The sequence below is a fragment of the Lolium perenne genome, chromosome 2 (genome assembly GCF_019359855.2).
Source record: "Lolium perenne isolate Kyuss_39 chromosome 2, Kyuss_2.0, whole genome shotgun sequence".
NCBI lineage: Eukaryota > Viridiplantae > Streptophyta > Magnoliopsida > Poales > Poaceae > Lolium > Lolium perenne.
This window is the reverse complement of record NC_067245.2, coordinates 254,884,105-254,907,066: the sequence shown is the minus strand read 5'-3', so window position 1 is coordinate 254,907,066 and position 22,962 is coordinate 254,884,105. Positions and strand designations below refer to the sequence as shown.

The 22,962-nt window shown below is 45.2% G+C and overlaps 1 protein-coding gene across 1 annotated transcript; it reads right to left on the bottom strand.

Annotated features, from left to right (window-relative positions):
- Nucleotides 1–3,091: 3,091 nt before the first annotated feature.
- Nucleotides 3,092–20,923, bottom strand: LOC127329309 (4-hydroxyphenylpyruvate dioxygenase-like). Its single transcript, XM_051355840.1, has 4 exons — nt 19,880–20,923; nt 4,078–4,280; nt 3,860–3,936; nt 3,092–3,242 (listed from the first exon to the last, which is right to left on the bottom strand). Exons 1-4 carry the CDS (start codon nt 20,916–20,918, stop codon nt 3,092–3,094), a joined length of 1,470 nt encoding a protein of 489 aa, XP_051211800.1. The 5' UTR covers nt 20,919–20,923.
- Between the last annotated feature and the right edge of the window lie 2,039 nt (nt 20,924–22,962).

Sequence of the window (22,962 nt, the reverse complement as noted above, 5' to 3'; positions counted from 1 at the left end):
GAGCCTCACAAAAATTCGTAGACGGTAACGAAACTGCACACAAAGAATACCCAGCAGAAATCAAAACATTTAAAACCCATACGTGTCAGCTTAGTGTTAATCCAAAAGTAAACTCAAAATTGTAAGAAAAAAGAAGTTTGTTCCGCTTTAATATAGTAGTTACTAATGCCATGTAGTACCTCCATTCTGAAATATAAGCCTATTTAGAAAGCTAAATTAGTTTTTTAATAGGCTTATATTTTGGAACATAGGTAATTAATATATTTTATATAACCTTCCTTAGTCCAAACAAATATTGAAAAGATGGGTCTGCCATTACCAAATATGAATATAGCTCGAACTCATACGAAGCCAACTTTTAAGTTTCAAATCAAATCAATGCAACATGTCAACATATTTGTTGTTGAGTTAGCAACAACTTCAAAAACAGTAAGTTGAATAACAAGAACTAATGCACACTGGATAAACACAACACTTCCTTCATGCGAGAATTTTATTTTTGCTGAAATCAATATATTGTTGTATTGTACAAAGCGCCCAAATTACCATATTGGTACAATACAAAAGTTATATAAAAATAAGGAATATGATAGTTATAGATCGTATAGTGCTACATGCACGGTTACGGTATATATTTTGCATCATTCAGTAAGTATATCACAAACGTACGCTCACAGTGATGTATTTTGTTGCTGTTTCAAATATTAATTTTCTTCATAACGCCATGGAGATCTTATTTTCTTATGGAAGAAACCGGTGCAGGACTATCAATGGATTTGTCATAGTCCTCAATGGATTTGAAGATATGACAAGAAAAATCTATTAGGGGTACTACCCAGGGCGTTACAATACGTCTAGAAACCTGGCAAACCCCTTTACAAAGGGACTATCATGAAATGTCATAGAAAATGCATCGAGGGAGATGGTTATGAGGCCCACACTATGAGCTGCTCACGGTGGTAACCCACTCTATGTGATCGGAGATCCCGTGAATTAGAGCTGGGAGACAAGCTGTTGGTCAGCTGGGAGGAGAGTATATATCCCTATAGCAATTTTACCACTCCGTAAGATGCAATACTCTCCTAATCTGCATGGCAGGTTGATAATTATCTTAATGTATTCTAAGTGGCTTATTTTAGTTGAGATGTTGTCCTGCAGAATATCTTTTGAAGAACACACCTATATGAGTCTGATTGTTAAACGTCGCAATCTATGAGAGTTGAGTGCTCTCTAGTAAACTCATGAAAGGCCCTGGAGTATGACGTATACGCTCCAAACCGCGAGGAAGCCTCGCGGAAGCCTAGTAGCGGTCTAGGCTTTGTATGAAGCTAGTGCGCAGAAAACTTGTAGTTCAAGTCATAGTCCACTATCCAAGTTGCAATCTAGTGTAATATGAAGCTTTAAGTGGAAGTTCCACTTAACAGTCTCCACAACATACCGGTATATAAAACAGTGTTCTGAAAACTTATTGATGAGATGTGCCAATGAGAGTTTGTGGGGGATTGCTGAAATTTTTGGGCATTTGGCCTTTGGCCCATGGCCCATTATCAAATTCTGGAACTCACATGGCCCATTCCAAAAATTAGTGGCACCACACTAGTGGGGGCTAAAGTTTAGTCCCACATTGCTAGTTGGAAGAGAGTTGGAGTGGTACATTAGGTGGGTTGTTCTAGTCCTAGTAAGTGAGTGAGAAGAGAGAGCCTTCGCGCACTCCTCCTCCTCCGCCGCCCGCCTCACCTCTCCATGCCTCGCCTCGTCACGACACGACACGACGCGGGTTGCGGGAATCTCGCCGAGCAGAGCTTATCTTTTTCCTGTTTGGGAAATTAATTGTGTAATCAATTACGAGTCATTAACGGACGCGTTACTCAGCCGTTTTGCCTTCCGGTTTTTCTGGATCGTGGCTGTGCCGACTCGGACGTGGGCTATGCCCCACGACCTTCCCGAACCGCACTACATAAGACCCTGCGCAACCCTAGCCGCCACTACTAGACGCATATGCGACTACCTGTTTCAAGTTCATTGTGCCGCCGCCTTCGTCTTCCTCATCCCGTCCGTCGGCGTGCACCGACTGCCGGGACAGTAGGCCTCCGGAACCCTGCCTCTCGTGAACCTGTACGGGTGAGGGGAAATCAGGTTTTTGGGGAGCGCTCCGGCGCGACTACTGGCATCACGACGTCGTCATCGGACAACGAGTTACTCCAGAACGACAACTTCTTCCCGGACCTCAACGACTTCTTCTTCAACCTCAACATGGGCGACAACAACGCTGCTGCGAAGTATGTGATCTTGTCGTTTCTCGTTCAGCTTCTGTTAGAGTTTCTTCTTCTAGTTTCTGTGGTAGATGCAATTGGTTTGTCTTGTTTAGATGTGATCTGTTCATCTATCTTACTAGTCTACACAATTAGTTTATTTGTTGTTTTCATAGTCATGATTTATCATTTACTTGTACGGATTATTTCATATGGATATTTGCTTATATATTCAACATGAACAACGACAGGTCCATGCCGGCCGAGAGCACAAACCGAAGAATCACTAGTTCGAGCATGCACAGGCGAAGAAGGGTGCAGAGAGGCACAAGCCAGCCAGGAAATAAAACACAAAACCGAAGAATCACTAATCCGAGAAGCCAACCCAATGAACACGAGAGGCAGCAGGCAGAAAAGGAACTCCGCCTGTTATGCCAAAGGACGACCACAGCCAGCAGCAGCAGCGGAAGCAGGGCCTTGCTGGCGTGAAGGTGGAGAAACCGAAGACGAAAGTGATCTTCCATTCCGACGACCAGATCCCTATCACACACCTCCAGCAGGCCACATAACAGGCGGAGAATCATCAGCAAGCAAGACGAAACGCCAAATGGCAGATGATGAGAGGCATCAGCAACAACTGAATCAGCAACTGGACTGCCAACAACGCCAACAACGGCAGAGGAGCCTCGGTCACGTCGGTGGGAACGCGATGAGCAATAGCCCAACGATCCAGAAGGCACCTCATCAAGGCAACACCGGCGATGCGGCACCGAAGATGGGGGCCAGGGCACAGACGACGGAGCCTGTGGCACGGATGATGAGCATGAAGAGAAGTTAAGTCATCCAGCCCATGGCAACGCGAGAGAAGCAACAACAGAGGAGACGTCGTAGAGGCCGGTCGGCCTCTCCCACGGCCGGGAGCACCATAATTTGATGGCGGCGCAGGAGCCAGACGGCTGCGCCCATGCCCCACGGCTGGGAGCACCATCCCTACTCATACGGAGATGTGCAACAAAATAGATGTACTGAGATCAAGATTAACGGACGCAAAAACGAAGAAGTAGAAGTAAACGATGAGATCAAGACCTAGCAAGGAAATCGAATCAAGAACGAAGGGGAACGGAAGGAAGAAAAGAACGCCGGTCTCTCCGCTGCGGAGCCGTGAACGCAGGAACCGAGGAAGAGAATAGACGAATAGTTGCGTCAAATGGAAACGGCCTAAAAATTAGGCCCAGAAAGTACCACGGTGGAGAGGAAAGGAAGGGACACGTAAAAAGATACGTGGTAATAAGATAGCAACAGCAATTCCCGAAAGGCATGCACAGTCGGTGAAGGCCGATAAAACCGGAGATCGAAGGTAAATATTTCGGAAGAAATAGAAAGCAACCGGTCCTAAAATAGAGGATCCACCGGCTAGCTCCTTATAAATAGGAATTTGAACTCCCGCACATTCTGAAACAACAACACATGAACAGTAACAAAACTTATCATGGCTAAGGCTGATTGGTTAAAACGGAGATGTGAATAGTACCCAAATCAATCTCCTTGAGGCATATGGGGTTAGCTTTTATATAGTTAATAATAGACGTTGCCCTTTGCAAACCCACCGTATCCACCGCTCTTGTATTCCAGCTGGTTCTCCACGCACGGTATCCTTTGGATAAACTCCAAAAGCAAGGTTGGCCTGCATATAGGACGTTTCATTTCATCTCGTCAAATTGTTATCCTAGAAAAATTTCTTTTTGCATGGTTTAAGCATGAAAAGTAGGTAATTATTTTTTATGAGAGAAACAAGAAAAGTAGTGAAAGATTTGAGTCATCATGCCGCTTTGGTGAAGACTTGGAGCACAACACCTCCGTGGTCATCCCTGTCCACCAGCACGCCCAGCTCCTGGCACTCCTTAATCTGCTCTTCCGATAGGACGTCACCGGCGAGCTGCCTTAGACCGTCATAGTACCTTGGGGGCGGCGGTGGCAGGAGCTCAAAGCCGCCGAGGGAGGACCGCGCACGGATCTCCCTCAAAGTACCTGTAACAAATAATGATTTGGGGGAACCGGCACTACTCCAAAGGGAGAGGCCTATCTCATATATATATGGGCATACAAGATACAAATACAACCATATACGGTATACATACAAATACAGCTACTATACATGTCTAACACCCTCCCTCAATCTTAGCCACTTCGTAAAGAATCAAGAAGGGTAAGATTGCGCCTGCAAGCCTCAAACTGTGGTAGAGGTAATGGCTTCGTGAAGATGTCAGCAAGTTGATCCTTAGAGGAGATGAACTTGATTTGTAGTAGCCGTTTTGCAACACGTTCCCTCACAAAATGAAAATCAACTTCAATGTGCTTTGTTCGGGCATGGAATACCGGATTTGCAGAAAGGTATGTAGCACCGATGTTATCATACCAAAGTATAGGGGGTCTCGGCTGAGGAATACCCAACTCCTTAATCAGCGACTGTACCCAAATGAGCTCAGCAGTAGCATTACCAACAGCCTTGTATTCTGCTTCAGTACTACTGCGAGAAACTGTCGCCTGTTTGCGAGCACTCCAGGCAATCAAGGTAGAGCCAAAGAAGACCGCATAACCCCCCGTGGATCGCCTGTCATCAGGATTGCCTGCCCAATCAGCATCAGAATAAGCCGAGAGCACAACAGAAGAGCTCGGCCGAATATGGAGACCGTGGGACACTGTAAGACGCACATAACGCAAAATACGCTTGACGGCAGACCAATGAGTGTCACGAGGCTCATGAAGATACTGGCAAACTCGATTGATAGCAAAAGAGATATCTGGGCGAGTAATGGTCAGGTACTGGAGACCACCAACAATGCTCCTGTACTCAGTGGCATCAGCAGAAGAGAGAAGTTCACCATCGACAGCAGTGATTTTCTCGGTGGAGGACATGGGAGTCGCAACTGTCTTACACTTCAGCATGCCAGCCCGTCGCAAAAGATCCAGGGAATACTTCTTCTGTGTCAGAATCAAGCCACGGTCCCAATGAGTCACTTCCAAACCAAGAAAGAAGTGAAGCTGGCCAAGATCTTTGGCAGCAAAATCAGCACCCAAGGATTTAATAAGAGTATCGGCAGCCATAGGAGACGAACTGACAAGAATAATGTCATCGACATACACCAAGAGATACATAGTAACCTCGGGCTTCTGCAGAAGAAATAAGGATGAATCAGCTGTAGAGGGCACAAAACCACGAGCACGAAGCGCATTGGCAAGACGCGCATGCCAAGCACGAGGAGCCTGCTTCAGACCATAGAGAGCTTTAGTGAGTCGACATAGATAATCTGGACGAGCCGAATCAACAAAGCCAGGGGGCTGACGCATATACACCTCCTCCTCCAAGAAACCATGCAGAAAAGCATTCTGCACATCTAGCTGATGCATAGACCAACCGCGAGTAACTGCAATGGAGAGAAGTACCCTGATGGTAGTGGGCTTAATGACGGGACTGAATGTATCTTCATAATCCAGGCCATAGCGTTGCCGAAAACCTCTGGCAACAAGACGCGCTTTGTAGCGCTCAATAGACCCATCAGCATGTTTCTTCACTTTGAAAACCCATTTAGAATCAATGACATTGACCCGAGGTGGCGGAGGAACGAGTGTCCAAGTCTGATTACGAAGCAGAGCTTGATATTCCAATTCCATAGCTTCTCTCCAATGAGGCACACTCATAGCAGCTTGATAATTGCGAGGTTCAGCAGAGGGATCAGCTGTGCAGCAGCAAGACAGGCAGCGTACCATGCAGCAGTACCATCAGTGCGCTGAAGAGGTCGAACGATGCCAATACGACTGCGCGTGTGTGGGCGATGAGCCACAGGAGCAACAGTCGTCGGAGGAACAGGGGGCGCCGAGGCTGAACTGTCCGCAGACCCAGGCGGAGACGAGGCGGACGGAGAGGCCGCAGGCGACCCGGCCGCAGACGAGGCGGGCGAGGAGGGCGTGATGACCCACAAGTATAGGGGGTGTATCGTAGTATTTTCGATAAGTAAGAATGTCGATCCCAACGAGGAGCAGAAGGTGTTGACAAGCAGTTTCGATGAAGGATTCACTGTAAATGCTCACAGACAAGTATTCAGGGGGTTTTGATGTAACAGTTGAATAAAGTACGAGTAAGTAAAGTGCGAGAGTAACAATTGCAGCGAGTGGCCCAATCCTTTTTAGCACAAAGGACAAACCGGTTTGTTTATTTATAATGACCAAACGTTCTCGAGGACACACGGGATTTTAGTCTAGTGCTTTCGCTACATACGGCTAAATAATCTTCATTGTTATGATAAGTGTTGTGTGGGTGAACCTATGCTAATGTACCGCCCTTCCTAGGACTAATACATACTTGTGATTATACCCCTTGCAAGCATCCGCAACTACAAGAAAGTAATTAAGAATGAATCTAACCACAGCCTTAAACTCTGAGATCCTGCGATCCCTCCTGCATCGATATACCAACGGGGGTTTAGGTTTCTGTCACTCCGGCAACCCCGCAATTGGCAAACGAATACAAGATGCATTCCCCTAGGCCCATAAATGGTGAAGTGTCATGTAGTCGACGTTCACATGACACCACTAGAAGAATAACACCACAACTTAAATATCATACCATTGAATATTACTCAACCATAGTTCACTACTAGCATTTAGACTTCACCCATGTCCTCAAGAACTAAACGAACTACTCACAAGACATCATATGGAACATGATCAGAGGTGATATGATGATGAATAACAATCTGAACATAAACTTGGTTCAATGGTTTCACTCAATAGCATCAACAACAAGTAGGAATCGATACCGGGAGAGTTTCCCCTATCAAACAATCAAGATCAAACCCAAATTGCTACGGCGGTGATGATGTCCAGCGGTGGAGATGGCGGTGATGATGGTGGAGATGATGATGATGGTGATGGAGATGATGTCCAGCTCGATGACGGTGACGATGGCGTCGATTTCCCCCTCCCGGAGGGAATTTCCCCGGCGGATTCCTGCCCGCCGGAGAGCTCTTTTCTCTCTGGTGTTCTCCGCCCCGCAGAGGCGGCTGTAACTCTTCGCGAGGTACCCTCTGTGGCTTAGGTTTTCGGGACGAAGGATTTCGCGAGGAAAAGGAGGCGAAAGGGGCTGTGGGCCCCCCACACCACATGGCGGCGCGGCCAGGCCATGGGCCGCGCCGCCCTAGGGTGTGGGCCCACCCTGGGTCCTCCTGGCTCCTCCTTCTGGCTTCCTTCGTCATCTTGAAAAATAGGATTTTTGGTATAATTTCCTTCCACAGTTGATCTTCCGAAATATTGCGTTCTGACGGTGCTTTTTCCAGCAGAATCCTGGCTCCGGTGCTTGATCCTCCAATAATGATGAAACATGCAAAATAGATGAAATAACATAAGTATTGTGTCCCAATATGAAATATATCAATGAATAACAGCAAATTATGATATAAAATAGTGATGCAAATTGGACGTATCAACTTCCCCCAAGCATAGACCTCGCTTGTCCCAAGCGAAACTGAGCTCGGTAAACAGGACCACATGTTTATAGAGTGAAGAGTCGATAAATAAAATACGGACAAGAAACATCATATTTATTCGCACAAGACATTATAGTAAACAACTTCCTCATATAACTCAACTTGAAACAAGTATAAGGTAATCACAAATAAAGGTGCATAAGAAATCATAATTGGTGATGGCAAACTTCGTTCTTGGTCAGAGAACAATTAACAGATTATACTTATCTCATTGAGCAGCGCTCTCATGTTAAAGTTTATAAGGCACAACTTGCATACTCAATCATAATGGTCTCTTCATGATCATTGATAACTTGCAAAGCTATATTCATTCAGATAAAACTTGTACTAAACAAGGAAGAATAAAAGACATGATGAAGCAAATCACAATATAATGGTTTGATCACAACTACTCAAATGCTTACTTAAGATGGAGGGAAATAGGTTTACTGACTCAGCATAAAGTAAAAGACAGGCCCTTCGCAGAGGGTAACAGGGATTAAATCATGTGCTAGAGCTTTTTCAGTTTTGCAATCATATAAAGAGAATAAAAGTAACATTTTGAGAGGTGTTTGTTGTTGTCAACGACTGGTAGCGGGTACTCTAACTCCCTTGCCAAACAACCTTCAAAGAGCGGCTCCCATATTATTTTTATTTTGTGTGGCACTCCTTCCAACCTTTTCTTTCACAAACCATGGCTAACCGAATCCTCGGGTGCCTGCCAACAATCTCATACCATGAAGGAGTGCCCTTTTTATTTTAGTTTTATTATGATGATGACACTCCCCCCAACCTTTGCTTACACAAGCCATGGCTAACCGAATCCTTCGGGTGCCGTCCATCAATCACATACCATGGAGGAGTGTCTATTTAGTTTAATTAATTCGGGACTGGGAATCCCATTGCCAGCTCTTTTTGCAAAATTATTGGATAAGCAGATGAAGCCACTAGTCCATTGGTGAAAGTTGCCCAACAAGATTGAAAGATAAAACACCACATACTTCCTCATGAGCTATGACACATTGACACAAATAAGAGATACTAAGTTTTGAATTGTTTAAAGGTAGCACATGAAATATTTACTTGGAATAGCAGAAAATACCACATAGAAGGTAGGTATGGTGGACACAAATGACATAGGTTTGGCTAAGGTTTGGATGCACGAGAAGTATTCCCTCTCAGTACAGGTCTTTGGCTAGCAAGGTTAATTAGCAAGCATAAGAGTCGAGGGAAACAAACAAATATACATGTGATAGAAACAATCATGCATCTTCCTTGTAAGCACAAACAGTTTTAACTTCAGAATAAAAAGCTATGAGCTAACAAGAAAGACAATGAAACATCTACATGTATTTCTCTTTTCTACTTAAACCTCAAAGTGTTGTTGCTATTGACCAATGCTAAGTTTGCCAAAACCAAATAGATTTATTCAATGCTCCCAAAGTGATACCAATACTAACAACAAGGTAAATCATATGATAGAGATTGCAAACTAGAATAAGATGTGCAATATGTAAATGATAAGACTTCTCATTAATATTCCATAACGATAACTCACACCAAGGGATACATAGATAACCAACTAAAGGAGAGATACTTCCAAACTGCAACCCATCTTATATGATAACTTCCCTACTCATGATATGACACTACTTGACAATAAAAGTAAAAGGTAGTGATAATGTGATACCGCGGCACTCCCCCAAGCTTGGAACAAACCAAGGGGATGCCAATACCGATGATGAATTACTCCTGCGGAGATGGTGGTGATGAACTCCTCCCGCGCTTCTTAATAAACTCCTTCAACTTCAGTTTTTCAGCTTGACAATTCTGCACTAAGATTCGAAGAGATTCATTGTTATCTGAAGTTGGCGATGACGACCTTGTGATGCGAATCGAGTGGTATTCCAGCATTCTTCGGAGACGGCAATTCTCCTCTTGGAGTATCTCCACTTCTCTTCTTAGAGCCCGATATTGATCACAAAACTCATCGGTAGTCCGTAGAACTTCTTCCAACATGGGGAAGGAGTCGAGGCTAAGAGCGGGTGGTAAAGGTCCCTGCAGGTTATGAGAAAAAGAACGCCGAGTGTCAACAGATCCCACCAAGATTTGCTTGCTCCCTCCGGCTTGCTGCTCTTGTCTTGAGGGCACCTCCTTCACTTCTTCCTCCGAAAGCCCCTTGCCCTTGTTGTTGGAGGCCATGGTGCTTCTAAACTGAAAACAGATCCTGGCAGAAACAGCTCGAAACAAAACACGTCGAGAACACGATATACGGACCTCCAGGGGTCCGGGGGATTATATAGCAAAAATTTTCACGACAAAAGGAAAGTACCAGATCGAACTAGAGTCGGAAAGGGGCGACGAGGCGGCCAAACCATAGGGCGGCGCGGGCCCAGGCTTGGCCGCGCCGGCCTATGGTGGCGCCCCCTCGTGCGTCCTTTCCACTCCGTTTCGAACTCGTAATTTTTCATATTTTCCAAAAACAGCGAAAATATTGTTCGGAAAGTAAATTGCGTACTTTTCATTACCGCATCGTTACCTATTCAAAGTCGAGTTCTGGCGGACTGTCAATTTGCCCTTTGATGAAAGCCTCCGGTGTTTCCACTTGAATAATATCAACATCAACATTATAAGAATCACCTGAGATATAATGCTTGAGTCTTTGTCCATTCACCACTTGCGTAGCATTGCCTTGGAGAGAGCTAATTTTAATTGCTCCTGAACGATACACCTCCTCGACAACATATGGTCCTTCCCATTTCGAGAGTAATTTCCCTGCAAAGAATCTGAGACGAGACCGATACAATAGGACTTTATCCCCAATATTAAATTCTCTTTTGATAATCCTTCTATCATGCCATTTTTTAACTTTCTCTTTAAAGAGTTTAGCATTTTCATAAGCTTCACTTCTCCATTCATCTAGAGAACTTAATTGCAACAACCTCTTATAACCTAAGAAGTTTAGGATCTTTATTTAATTCTCTAACAGCCCAATAAGCTTTGTGCTCTAGTTCTAAAGGTAAATGACAAGCTTTCCCATAAACCATTTTATAAGGTGACATTCCCATGGGATTTTTATAAGCAGTTCTATAAGCCCATAGTGCATCCTTCAATTTACTAGCCCAATTCTTTCCAGTTTTATTAATGCCTTCTTCCCAAAATAGATTTAATCTCTCTATTTGATAATTCTACTTGACCACTAGTTTGAGGATGATAAGCGGAAGCAATTCTATGATTAATACCATACTTAGCAAGAGTTTTTCTAAAACCTCCATGAATAAAATGAGAACCTCCATCAGTCATAATATATCTAGGTACTCCAAATCTAGGAAAAATAATATCTAAAAGCATTCTTAAAGAGGTCTCACCATCAGCACTTTTTGTAGGTATAGCTTCCACCCATTTAGTAACATAATCAACAAGAACAAGTATGTGAGTGTTACCTTCAAGACGGAAAAGGTCCCATGAAGTCAAATCCCCAACAATCAAATGGTTCAATAACAAGAGTATAATTCATAGGCATTTCATTACGTCTGGAGATACTACCAACCCTTTGGCATTCATCACAAGATAAAATAAACTTTCGCGCATCCTTGAAGAGAGTTGGCCAATAAAAACCTGATTGTAGAACCTTTTGCGCGGTTCTTTCTCCGGCGTGATGTCCTCCATAAGCACTACCATGACATTTACTCAATATCTCTTGTTGTTCATATTCGGGAACACATCTTCGCATAATACCATCCACTCCTTCTTTATATAAGTGTGGGTCATCCCAGAAATAATGCCTCAAGTCATAAAAGAACTTCCTCCTTTGCTGAGCTGAAAAGGTTGGAGGCAAGTACTTGGAAACAATAAAGTTAGCATAATCAGCATACCAAGGACTGTCTCGCGAGCTCACCTTTATTACAGCCAATTGTTCATTTGGAAAACTATCATTAACAGGAACAGGATCATAAGCAATATTTTCCAATCTAGACAAATTATCAGCAACAGGATTATCAGCACCTTTCCTATCTACAATATGTAAATCAAATTCTTGCAACAGAAGTACCCATCTAATAAGTCTCGGCTTAGCATCTTTCTTTGTCATAAGATATCTAATTGCAGCATGATCAGTATGAATAGTAACTTTTGAATCAACAATATAAGATCTAAATTTATCACAAGCAAAAACTACAGCTAATAATTCTTTTTCAGTCGTAGCATAATTTCGTTGAGCAGCATCAAGAGTTTTACTAGCATAATGAATAACATTCAGTTTTTTATCTACTCGCTGTCCAAGAACAGCGCCTACAAAGAAAATCACTAGCATCACACATAATTTCAAAGGGTAAGTTCCAATCAGGAGGTTCAACTATAGGAGCAGTTGTTAAGGCTTTCTTTAGAGTTTCAAAAGCTTCCTTACAATCATCATCAAAAACAAAAGGTACGTCTTTTTGAAGAAGATTAGTAAGAGGCTTTGAAATCTTGGAGAAATCTTTAATAAATCTCCTATAAAACCCAGCATGACCAAGAACACTACGAATACCTTTAACATCGCTCGGATAGGGCATCTTCTCAATTGCTTCAACTTTAGCTCTATCAACTTCAATACCTCTCTCAGAAATTTTATGTCCCAATACAATTCATTCATTAACCATAAAGTGGCATTTCTCCCAATTAAGAACAAGGTTAGTTTCTTCACATCTCTGCAAAACTTTATCAAGGTTTCACAAGCAACTATCAAAAGAATTCCTATAGACGGAAAAATCATCCATGAATACCTCTACAATACTCTCACAAAAACCATGAAAAATAGCAGACATGCATCTTTGAAAAGTAGCAGGAGCATTACATAAACCAAAAGGCATACGTCTATAAGCATAAGTTCCATAGGGACAAGTGAAAGTGGTTTTCTCTTGATCTTTAGCTTTAACAGCAATTTGTGAAAACCCAGAATAACCATCAAGAAAACAAAAATGAGTATTTTTAGACAATCTTTCTAGCATTTGATCAATAAATGGTAAAGGGTAATGATCTTTCTTAGTAACTTTATTAACTTTTCGAAAATCAATGCACATTCTATATCCTACAACTACTCTTTGAGGGATGAGCTCATCATTATCATTAGGCACAACAGTCATTCCTCCTTTCTTGGGAACGCAATGCACAGAACTAACCCATCTACTATCAGCAATAGGATATATAATACCAGCTTCAAGAAGTCTTAATACCTCATTCCTTACCACTTCCTTCATCTTCGGAATTAGACGACGCTGAGGTTCAACAACAGGCTTTGCATCATCTTCCATATTAATAGCATGTTGGCAAATAGAAGGAGAAATCCCTTTCAAATCATCAAGAGTGTAGCCAATAGCGCCTCGGTGCTTCTTCAATATTTCCAATAACCTTTCTTCCTCAATCTCTGAAAGCTTAGAACTAATAATAACAGGATATATTTTCTTATCATCAATATGAGCATATTTAAGATTATCAGGCAAAGGCTTTAAATCAAAAACAGGATCTTCCTTTGGTGGCGGTGTTGTACCCAGATCTTCCACCGGTAAATCATGCTTCAGAATAGGTTGGCGGAGAAAAAATTCCTCAAGCTCATCTCTTTCTTTTCTAAAAACTTCACTCTCGCTATCCTCCAAATGTTGCTGCAAAGGATTATTAGGAACAAGAACAATAGATGCACACTGCTCCATTTTAAAATCATTACTAGGCAGATTAGCTTTATAAGGAGTTTTAGTAAATTTAGAGAAGTTAAACTCATAAGATTCACCAGCAAATTTAGTCAAAATTTTCTCTTTCTTGCAATCTATAATAGCTCCACAAGTATTTAGAAAAGGTCTACCAAAAATAATAGGACAATAATCACTAGCAGCAGAACCAAGTACCAAAAAGTCAGCAGGATATTTAATCTTACCGCATAAAACTTCCACATCTCGAACAATACCAATTGGAGAAATAGTTTCTCTATTAGCCAGCTGAATAACCACATCAATATATTCAAGTTCACAAGAATCAATTTCGTGCATAATCTCCGTGTAAAGCTCATAAGGAATAGCACTAACACTTGCACCAATATCACATAATCCATAATAGCAATGATCACCAATTCTAACAGATAGCATAGGAACACTAGCTTGTTTGGGTTTATTAGGATGTGAAACAATATTAGAAGCATCTTCACAGAAAATAATATGACCATCCTCCACATTTTCAGTCACAAGATCTTTAACTATTGCAACAACAGGTTCAACTTTTATTTGTTCTTCAGGTTCTACAGGTTTCTTTTCACTTTTATGAACCGCACTATTTATAACAGAGTACTCCTTCATTTTAGCAGGGAAAGGAGTTTTTTCAATATAAGCTTCAGGAATAACATGATCAGCAGTTTCAACTACAACGCATTTATTAATAGATGAATCAATTTTATCTTTATACAGTTCATGATACTTATCAAAATTCTTCTTTGGCAATTCATAATGAGAGGCAAAAGCTTTATAAAGATTTACAGCAACTTGAGAATCAAGACCATATATAGCACTCATATTACGAAATTTATCAGTATCCATAAAAGCTTCAATGCATTTATAATCATAAATTATACCTGATTCTCTATCCTTGTCGTTCTCCCAACCTTCAGTATTTTCTTGGATTCGATCAAGAAGGTCCCTTTTAAACTCTTCTTTGTTGCGTGTAAATGATCCGTAACAAGAAGTATCCAGCAAGGTCTTGTCTTGAAAAGAAAGTCTTGCATAGAAATTATCAATAATAACATTACCAGGAAGCTCATGAATGGGGCATTTGAGCATTAAAGACTTCAATCTCCCCCAAGCTTGGGAAATACTCTCTCCATCATGAGGCCAAAAATTATATATGCGATTCCGATCCTTGTGAATTTCACTTGGAGGATAGAACTTAGAATAAAACCGGGGCACAATATCATTCCATTCAAGAGAATCCCCATTATCCAAGAATTTATACCAATGCGCCGCCTTACCAGGACAGCGATAGAGAGAATAGTTTCTTCCTCACTTCATCCATAGCAATACCTGCACATTTGAATAACCCGCATAATTCATGCAAAAACAGTAAATGATCACCAGGATGGACAGTTCCATCCCCTTCATAGCGGTTATCCATAACACGTTCAATAATTTTCATAGGTATTTTATATGGTATCACTTCCTCACCTGGCGCCTCATCCACTACCGTTGCAGTAGTAGTAGATTTCCCAAATAAAAATTGAAGAGAAGATCTCTCCATAATGACTTATAGCAGCAGGCAGAAATAAAATCAGCACAACAGTAAAGGTTTTCCTTACCAATTCCACTTACCAATAGCGCTTCACTCCCCGGCAACGGCGCCAGAAAATAGTCTTGATGACCCACAAGTATAGGGGGTGTATCGTAGTATTTTCGATAAGTAAGAATGTCGATCCCAACGAGGAGCAGAAGGTGTTGACAAGCAGTTTCGATGAAGGATTCACTGTAAATGCTCACAGACAAGTATTCAGGGGGTTTTGATGTAACAGTTGAATAAAGTACGAGTAAGTAAAGTGCGAGAGTAACAATTGCAGCGAGTGGCCCAATTCTTTTTAGCACAAAGGACAAACCGGTTTGTTTACTTATAATGACCAAACGTTCTCGAGGACACACGGGATTTTAGTCTAGTGCTTTCGCTACATACGGCTAAATAATCTTCATTGTTATGATAAGTGTTGTGTGGGTGAACCTATGCTAATGTACCGCCCTTCCTAGGACTAATACATACTTGTGATTGTACCCCTTGCAAGCATCCGCAACTACAAGAAAGTAATTAACAATGAATCTAACCACAACCTTAAACTCTGAGATCCTGCGATCCCTCCTACATCGATATACCAACGGGGGTTTAGGTTTCTGTCACTCCGGCAACCCCGCAATTGGCAAACGAATACAAGATGCATTCCCCTAGGCCCATAAATGGTGAAGTGTCATGTAGTCGACGTTCACATGACACCACTAGAAGAATAACACCACAACTTAAATATCATACCATTGAATATTACTCAACCATAGTTCACTACTAGCATTTAGACTTCACCCATGTCCTCAAGAACTAAACGAACTACTCACAAGACATCATATGGAACATGATCAGAGGTGATATGATGATGAATAACAATCTGAACATAAACTTGGTTCAATGGTTTCACTCAATAGCATCAACAACAAGTAGGAATCGATACCGGGAGAGTTTCCCCTATCAAACAATCAAGATCAAACCCAAATTGCTACGGCGGTGACGATGTCCAGCGGTGGAGATGGCGGTGATGATGGTGGAGATGATGATGATGGTGATGGAGATGATGTCCAGCTCGATGACGGTGACGATGGCGTCGATTTCCCCCTCCCGGAGGGAATTTCCCCGGCGGATTCCTGCCCACCGGAGAGCTCTTTTCTCTCTGGTGTTCTCCGCCCCGCAGAGGCGGCTGTAACTCTTCGCGAGGTACCCTCTGTGGCTTAGGTTTTTGGGACGAAGGATTTCGCGAAGAAAAGGAGGCGAAAGGGGCTGTGGGCCCCCCACACTACATGGCGGCGCAGCCAGGCCATGGGCCGCGCCGCCCTAGGGTGTGGGCCCACCCTGGGTCCTCCTGGCTCCTCCTTCTGGCTTCCTTCGTCATCTTGAAAAATAGGATTTTTGGTATAATTTTCTTCCACAGTTGATCTTCCGAAATATTGCATTCTGACGGTGCTTTTTCCAGCAGAATCCTGGCTCCGGTGCTTGATCCTCCAATAATGATGAAACATGCAAAATAGATGAAATAACATAAGTATTGTGTCCCAATATGAAATATATCAATGAATAACAGCAAATTATGATATAAAATAGTGATGCAAATTGGACGTATCAGGGCGCCGAAGCCGAAGAGGTGCGCGGGGGCGAGGCAGGCTCAGGCGACGAAGGGGGGCTATCAGAGCCCAGGTCGTCGGAGCGTGCATGGGCACGAGTCCCGGTGTCATGCACGTGCGGGCGAGCCGCTGCATGTGCACGGTCAGCAGCTGGAGACGTCGCGCGAGGAGGCGACGTGGGCGAGGCGGCGGGAGCGTCTGCATGGGCACGGCCATCAAGGCCATGCAAGGAGACGCCAGGATCGACGTGATCCACCACCACGGAAGGTAGTGAAGATGACGGCGCATCATCCTTTAACAACTCCAGCCGAGCACCACGCCCAGTACCTGCACCATGGTTAGACAACAACAGAGGAGAATATGCAGCATCTACAAATTGGTCAGCAGGAACAGTGGTGGAAGGAGATGAAGCAGACTCGGCAGTGGAGGCTGGTAGGTTGGCAAAAGGGAACAGTTTTTCATCAAACACGACATCCCTAGAGATATAGACACGATTGGTGGGAACATGAAGACATTTGTAGCCCTTGTGAAGAGAGCTATACCCAAGAAAAACGCATTTTTTAGAGCGAAATTCCAACTTCCGTTTATTGTAGGGGCGTAAGTGAGGCCAACAAGCACACCCAAACACCTTAAGAAAGGTATAGTCAGGAACTTCATGCAATAACAATTCAATGGGTGTCTTCATATTGAGAACTCTAGTGGGAGTACGGTTGATGAGAAAACAAGCCGTGGTGAAGGCATCACTCCAGAACCGAAAAGGAACAGATGCATGAGCTAACAAAGTGAGGCCAGTTTCAACAATGTGACGATGCTTACGTTCAACAGTGCCATTCTGCTGATGTGTATGAGGACATGCTAAACGGTGAGAAATCCCAAGTTTCTGAAAGAATGTGTTGAGGTTGCGATACTCGCCACCCCAATCAGACTGAACATGAATAATTTTGTGCTTGAGAAGCCGTTCAACATGGGTTTGAAACTGAATGAAAACATTGAACACATCAGATTTGCGCTTAATAAGATATAACCAGGTAAAGCGACTATAAGCATCAATAAAACTGACATAGTATTTATGACCACTGACAGAAACATCAGCAGGACCCCACACATCTGAAAACACAATTTCTAGAGGATTCTTAACTTCTCTACTAGAGGATGAAAAAGAAAGTTGATGACTCTTGCCCTGCTGACATGCATCACACACTGCAGGATCTTTATTACTAGGCAAACTAGGAAGCTCATGGCGATGAAGAATATGGCGAACAATAGGTGTGGCTGGATGACCAAAGCGAGCATGCCACTGTGACGACGAAGTGCGGACTCCACTGAAGACCTGAGATGCACGGGGTGACTCCAACCGATAGAGACCTTGGCAAAGACACCCACTAAGAAGAATGTCCCTCGTGGCCCGATCCTTAACAAAAAGATCAAAAGGGTGAAATTCACAAAACACATTATTATCATAAGTGAGTTTTGGAACAGAAAGGAGACTACGTGTCACAGAGGGAACTCTAAGGACATTACGAAGACAGAGATTCCTATCGGCATGTCTAGTAAGAAGAGATGCTTGACCAATATGTGAGATGTGCATACCTGCTCCATTGGCGGTGTGAACCTTGTCGGAACCATGATAGGCATCACGAGTATGGAGCTTGCCCAACTCACTCGTCAGATGATCCGTAGCACCGGTGTCCATGTACCAGTGAGGATCAACATAGGTCTGAGTGTTCCCCTGCTGACCCTGAGGGGCAGGGCGATCGGCCATGGCGGCTTGACGGGCATTGTTGCGAGTGTCCTTGCCGTCGTTGCCGATGCCGAGGAAGCTGCGCTGAAACCGGCGATGACACTTGGAAGCAAGGTGACCGTCACGACCACACAGCTGACATGTGCGCTGGGGACGGCCACCGCCCGAGTGATCCGGTGAGGGCGCGGAGTTCTTGGGAACGTAGGTCTTCCCTGAGGTAGGCGCCGTGTACGAAGGAGGGCGCGCTCCCCCCTTGTTGGCGGCAAGGGCGGACGCATCCCCGTGGCCACCGCGCTCCCGTCGCCCAGGACGAGCCTCCACACGTTGCTCAGTGTTGAGGAGGCGCTGGTACAACTCATGGGGAGGCATCGGAGAGGTGGCGGCGCGCTCGTTGACCACCTCGACGAGGCCATCATACTCTTCATCAAGGCCGTTGACGACGTAGGAGGTGAACTCGGAGTCGCGAAGAGGCTGGCCAATGGAGGCCAGCGTGTCCGCAAGCTCACGGACTTTGTTGTAGTAGTCCGTGACGCTGAGGTCGAGCTTCTCACATTCGCCGAGTTGACGACGGAGAGCGTTGGCGCGGGCCTGGGATTGCGCCGAGAAGGTCTTCTCGAGGATGCTCCACGCCTCATGGGAGGTTTTGGCGAAGACGACGAGCCCAGCGACCCCCGGCGTGAGGGAGCCCTGGATCGAGGAGAGGTTGGCCTGATCCTGCCCAGTCCAAACACGATGAGCCGAATTAATAACCGGTCCGTGCACACCGTCGACCAGTGCGGGAGGGCAGGGTAGGGTGCCGTCGACGTAGCCCATGAGGTAGTGGCTCCGAAGGAGAGGAAGAACCTGCGCACGCCAGAAGATGTAATTTTCGGGCGATAGTTTGATGGTAATATGATTACCAAAGTGGTAGGGCGCCGGGAGCAGGCCGTCCGACGCCGGGGACTGCACCACCGACGGCGCAACCACCGCAGGGGCAGCCGGCTGAGAAGCCGACGATGACGAAGCCGCGGACGCGGCGACAGCAGTGGAGGAGGCCGCGGACGTGACGAGGGCCTGAAGCTGCAGCGAGGTCGGGGCCGCGGACGATGATGTCGATGGCGGATGCGAGAAGAGCGAGCCGACAGCAACAGTCCCGATCGACAGAGCAGTCATGGCGGCGTAGTCGAGCGGCCTGTTCAGCAAGGCGGCGAGAGAGGCCGGCAGGTAGCCAGTGGAGGTGAGGCCGGTGGTCGAGGAAGAGTTCGACATGGCTGGCGGAAGCGACAGATCGAAGAGGCGGCGGCGGCGGCCTAGGGTTTTGGAAAACCTAGGGTTGGGGCGGCGCCGACTTGCTCTGATACCATGTAACAAATAATGATTTGGGGGAACCGGCACTACTCCAAAGGGAGAGGCCTATCTCATATATATATGGGCATACAAGATACAAATACAACCGTATACGGTATACATACAAATACAGCTACTATACATGTCTAACAGTACCTAGCAGGTCGTCGCTAGCCATCGCCAGGTGCTGCACGCCAGGGCCACCATGGTGGTCAAGGAAGGTCTGTACCTGGCTCCTGCGCTTGGTACCGTGCACCGGCTCGAGGAGCGTGAGCAGCACGGTGTCTTCGTTGTTGGCAAGAACCACGCCGTTCAGCGCGCTCTCTCCAGTGCCGACTTTGTGGCCGGTGAAGTCGGAGAATTCGTGGAACCCCGTGAACCCGGCGACGTAAGAGGCGACGGAAGCCAGGTCCGGGACGGCGCCGGCGATGTGGTCGAATCGGGTGAGTCCGAAGTCCGGGGATCCCGAGCTGGCGACGTCCTCGAAACCAGGCAGGAAGGATACTTTGGTGCCGTCTGGGTAGCTGACGAAACGGAGGACGGTGTCGCCGAAGAGCTCGACCTCCGCCATGACGAAGCCGTGGCTGAGTTCCGCAGGAGCGAAGGCCGGGCGAGCTCCAGCGTTGACGCTAGCCCAGAATGCCTCGGCGGCGTCGGCCACACGTACAGCGAGGGCGCGCACCGCAACACCGTAATCGGAGGTGAAGCGGCGCGCGCCGTCAGCAGAGAAGGAGGGCACGGTCGCCGTGGCGGCGGCGGCGGCGGCGGCGGCGGTGCAGTGCCGCGCATATGGAGCGCTGAAGAGGAACGTGAGAGAGCCTGTGCGTGAGCGGAGCACGTGGGAGGCGTGCACAGAGTTCCCCGTGGTGATGACGGACTGCGCAGCGAGTGGTACGCCGAGGCCGAAGGAGAATCGTCCGGCAGCGGAGGCCGCGTCGGCGCACCAAAACTCGACGTGGTGGAAGTCTAGCACGTCGAAGCGGTCGGTGTCGGTGCTGGGGAAGCCGTCTCCCTCCGATCCGGCGACGGCAAAGGTGGCCGTGGGGTACACTGTGTTCGTCTTTCTGAGAGTCGGGATTGGTCGATGTACCGTGTTTGCATGTCGTGGGCGTAGGGTGCATCGGGTTCGTATGGTGCAGAGTTTGGAGCTGGGCCGATTGGCATGGACAACCAGTTGGGCGTGGCCAGTCGTCATGCTTGAGTTTGGGTTACAGACATACAGTTGAGCTGCATGCACTCTTGCTTATAAAGGGCTACTAGTAGAAACTAGGAGTCAATTTGGTCGTTGTAGGTGCGTTTTCCGCATGCGTTGAGCTAAGTTGGCCTCTTTGTTGCCACACGGGCTTTCGCGTATGTGCAACGTTAAAATAACCCTTTACGGATCAAGCAGTGGCGTCACCTTGGTGTAGCTCCCCTTCCTGGAGGCGTTGCTTCGTTCTCTTGTTTCTCATTCTCTGGTTACATGTGGCTGGTGTCTGCGCTTGGGTAGTCGGTCGGTGGGGATTCCGTTGGTGTCCGCCAGGGCACCATCCGTTCTTCAATTGTTCGACACGAAGACCTCAAGTTTTATCTTTGTTTGGTTTAGTCATGCCCCTCTTGTTTTGGGTGTCGTTTTTTGTTCTGCCATGTGCTTGTGTTGTAAGCTGGTAACCCAGCGTCTTCCGTGTGTGTGTTCGAGATGTGTTGCAATCCTGGCCAGTTAAGGGCTTGTTAATTCAAAGTCAGGCTCTCAAAAGTTGGCTCAGAAGGCACATCGATTTTAGCATTTCCAATGAGCCAAGATCTGCCGAGTGGAGTGGAACCTTCCTGACTTCATGCGTGCACACATATTAAGTAACTTTTTCTGTAATCTAGTTCATCTTAGTCCTCCTCCTCCAATTTATATAATATAATGGTGCTTCGATTTGAGATAGGCTCTACATGGAAAAGATGTGTCTCGATGTTGCGAACCCGTTCGCACAACCAGTTTGAAGTTTTGACAAGATTTTGAATGTTTATTTCATGTTTCCATTGGAGTTTTTTTGTCGAATTTTGTCAAATTTGTGGGACCTGGTCGACCGTTTGAAATTTTCTTGGAGGAGTAAGTTCATCTCGATGTTTTACACAACTTCCATGTTCGTAGTTTTTGTTTTGACATTGGTAGATGAGTGCATCTTCATCTCCCTAGTACACCGGACGGAGTTGTAGATCTACTCGTCTAGGAATGTCAAAATAAAAAACTTAGAACACAAAAATTGTGTGAAACGGTGTGGTGAAACTACCCCTCGAAAAAAATTCAAACGGTCGTTTATATCCCACGAATTTGACAAAATTCGTCCAAATAAGCTTCGAAGGAAACATGAAACTGTGTTTTAAACACCCGACGAAAATATTTACCATCCACGTGAATGGAATCACAACATCGAGACCATGATTGTGTAGATTAGAGTGGAACTAGTTAATTAAACATACTCAAAATGTCATGCTACTACTGGTAGGGGCAATCCAGGAAACCCCCCCCCCCCCCCCCAAGTTGGCGCACACTTTTATGATAACCCCCCCTTGTGTCAACCAATACTTGTGCGTGTTTTATGATAACCAATACTTGTGCGTGTTTTTCTACCATGGTGCGTAAATGAGCTTCTTGGCATCTTAATTAGATGCAGAACATGAACTTGACCTAATAATCTATCATGGCTTCATCTCCGTGGATGCACGAAAAACTTACGAGCAACCAAGTTTGTCCTAGAAATAGGCCAAAATCTTGAGCGGATTTTCAGGACCGTGGCCCTGTTGGTGATTCATGTGCGCGAATTATTTCTTTAGCAGCGTCTAGTGCCTCTAAGAGCAAGTACAATAGAGTCCAGTCAGCTGACTATAAGACATTGAATAATATATTTTAGATGAGTTGGAGGAGAGAGAAGAGGAGAGAGAAGGGAGGTGGGCTACTATGCAATAGCTAGCTCTTGCACGTGCTCCTAGGCACTTTGTGAGAGTGAAATGTGGGCCATATGTTAGTAAAGTGTTTCATTCTTGTAGCCAACTATTATAGATGTTAGCTATAAGATGACTACAAATGATATGGCATCTTGTTATAGCCAGCAGTTGGCTATACTATTGGAATTGCTCTAAAAAGACAGTTTCTCTATACCTACCGAAGAAGGACATCAGCCCATGTGCGGACTCAATTGCAATATCAATAAGTATATTCTTTAATTGTACTTGCTTGCTTATTACATTAATATAAGATTGATGATTCC

Bases quoted from the DNA above. Each gene is read 5' to 3' on its own strand.
- LOC127329309 (XM_051355840.1), bottom strand. From the start codon at position 20,918: ATGACGACTGGCCACGCCCAACTGGTTGTCCATGCCAATCGGCCCAGC. The intron at 4,281-19,879 runs GTACTGTTAGAC...TATTTGTTACAG, and splicing joins GGCTAGCGACGACCTGCTAG to GTACTTTGAGGGAGATCCGT. The intron at 3,243-3,859 runs GTGGGTTTGCAA...CCGTATGAGTAG, and splicing joins ATACAAGAGCGGTGGATACG to GGATGGTGCTCCCAGCCGTG.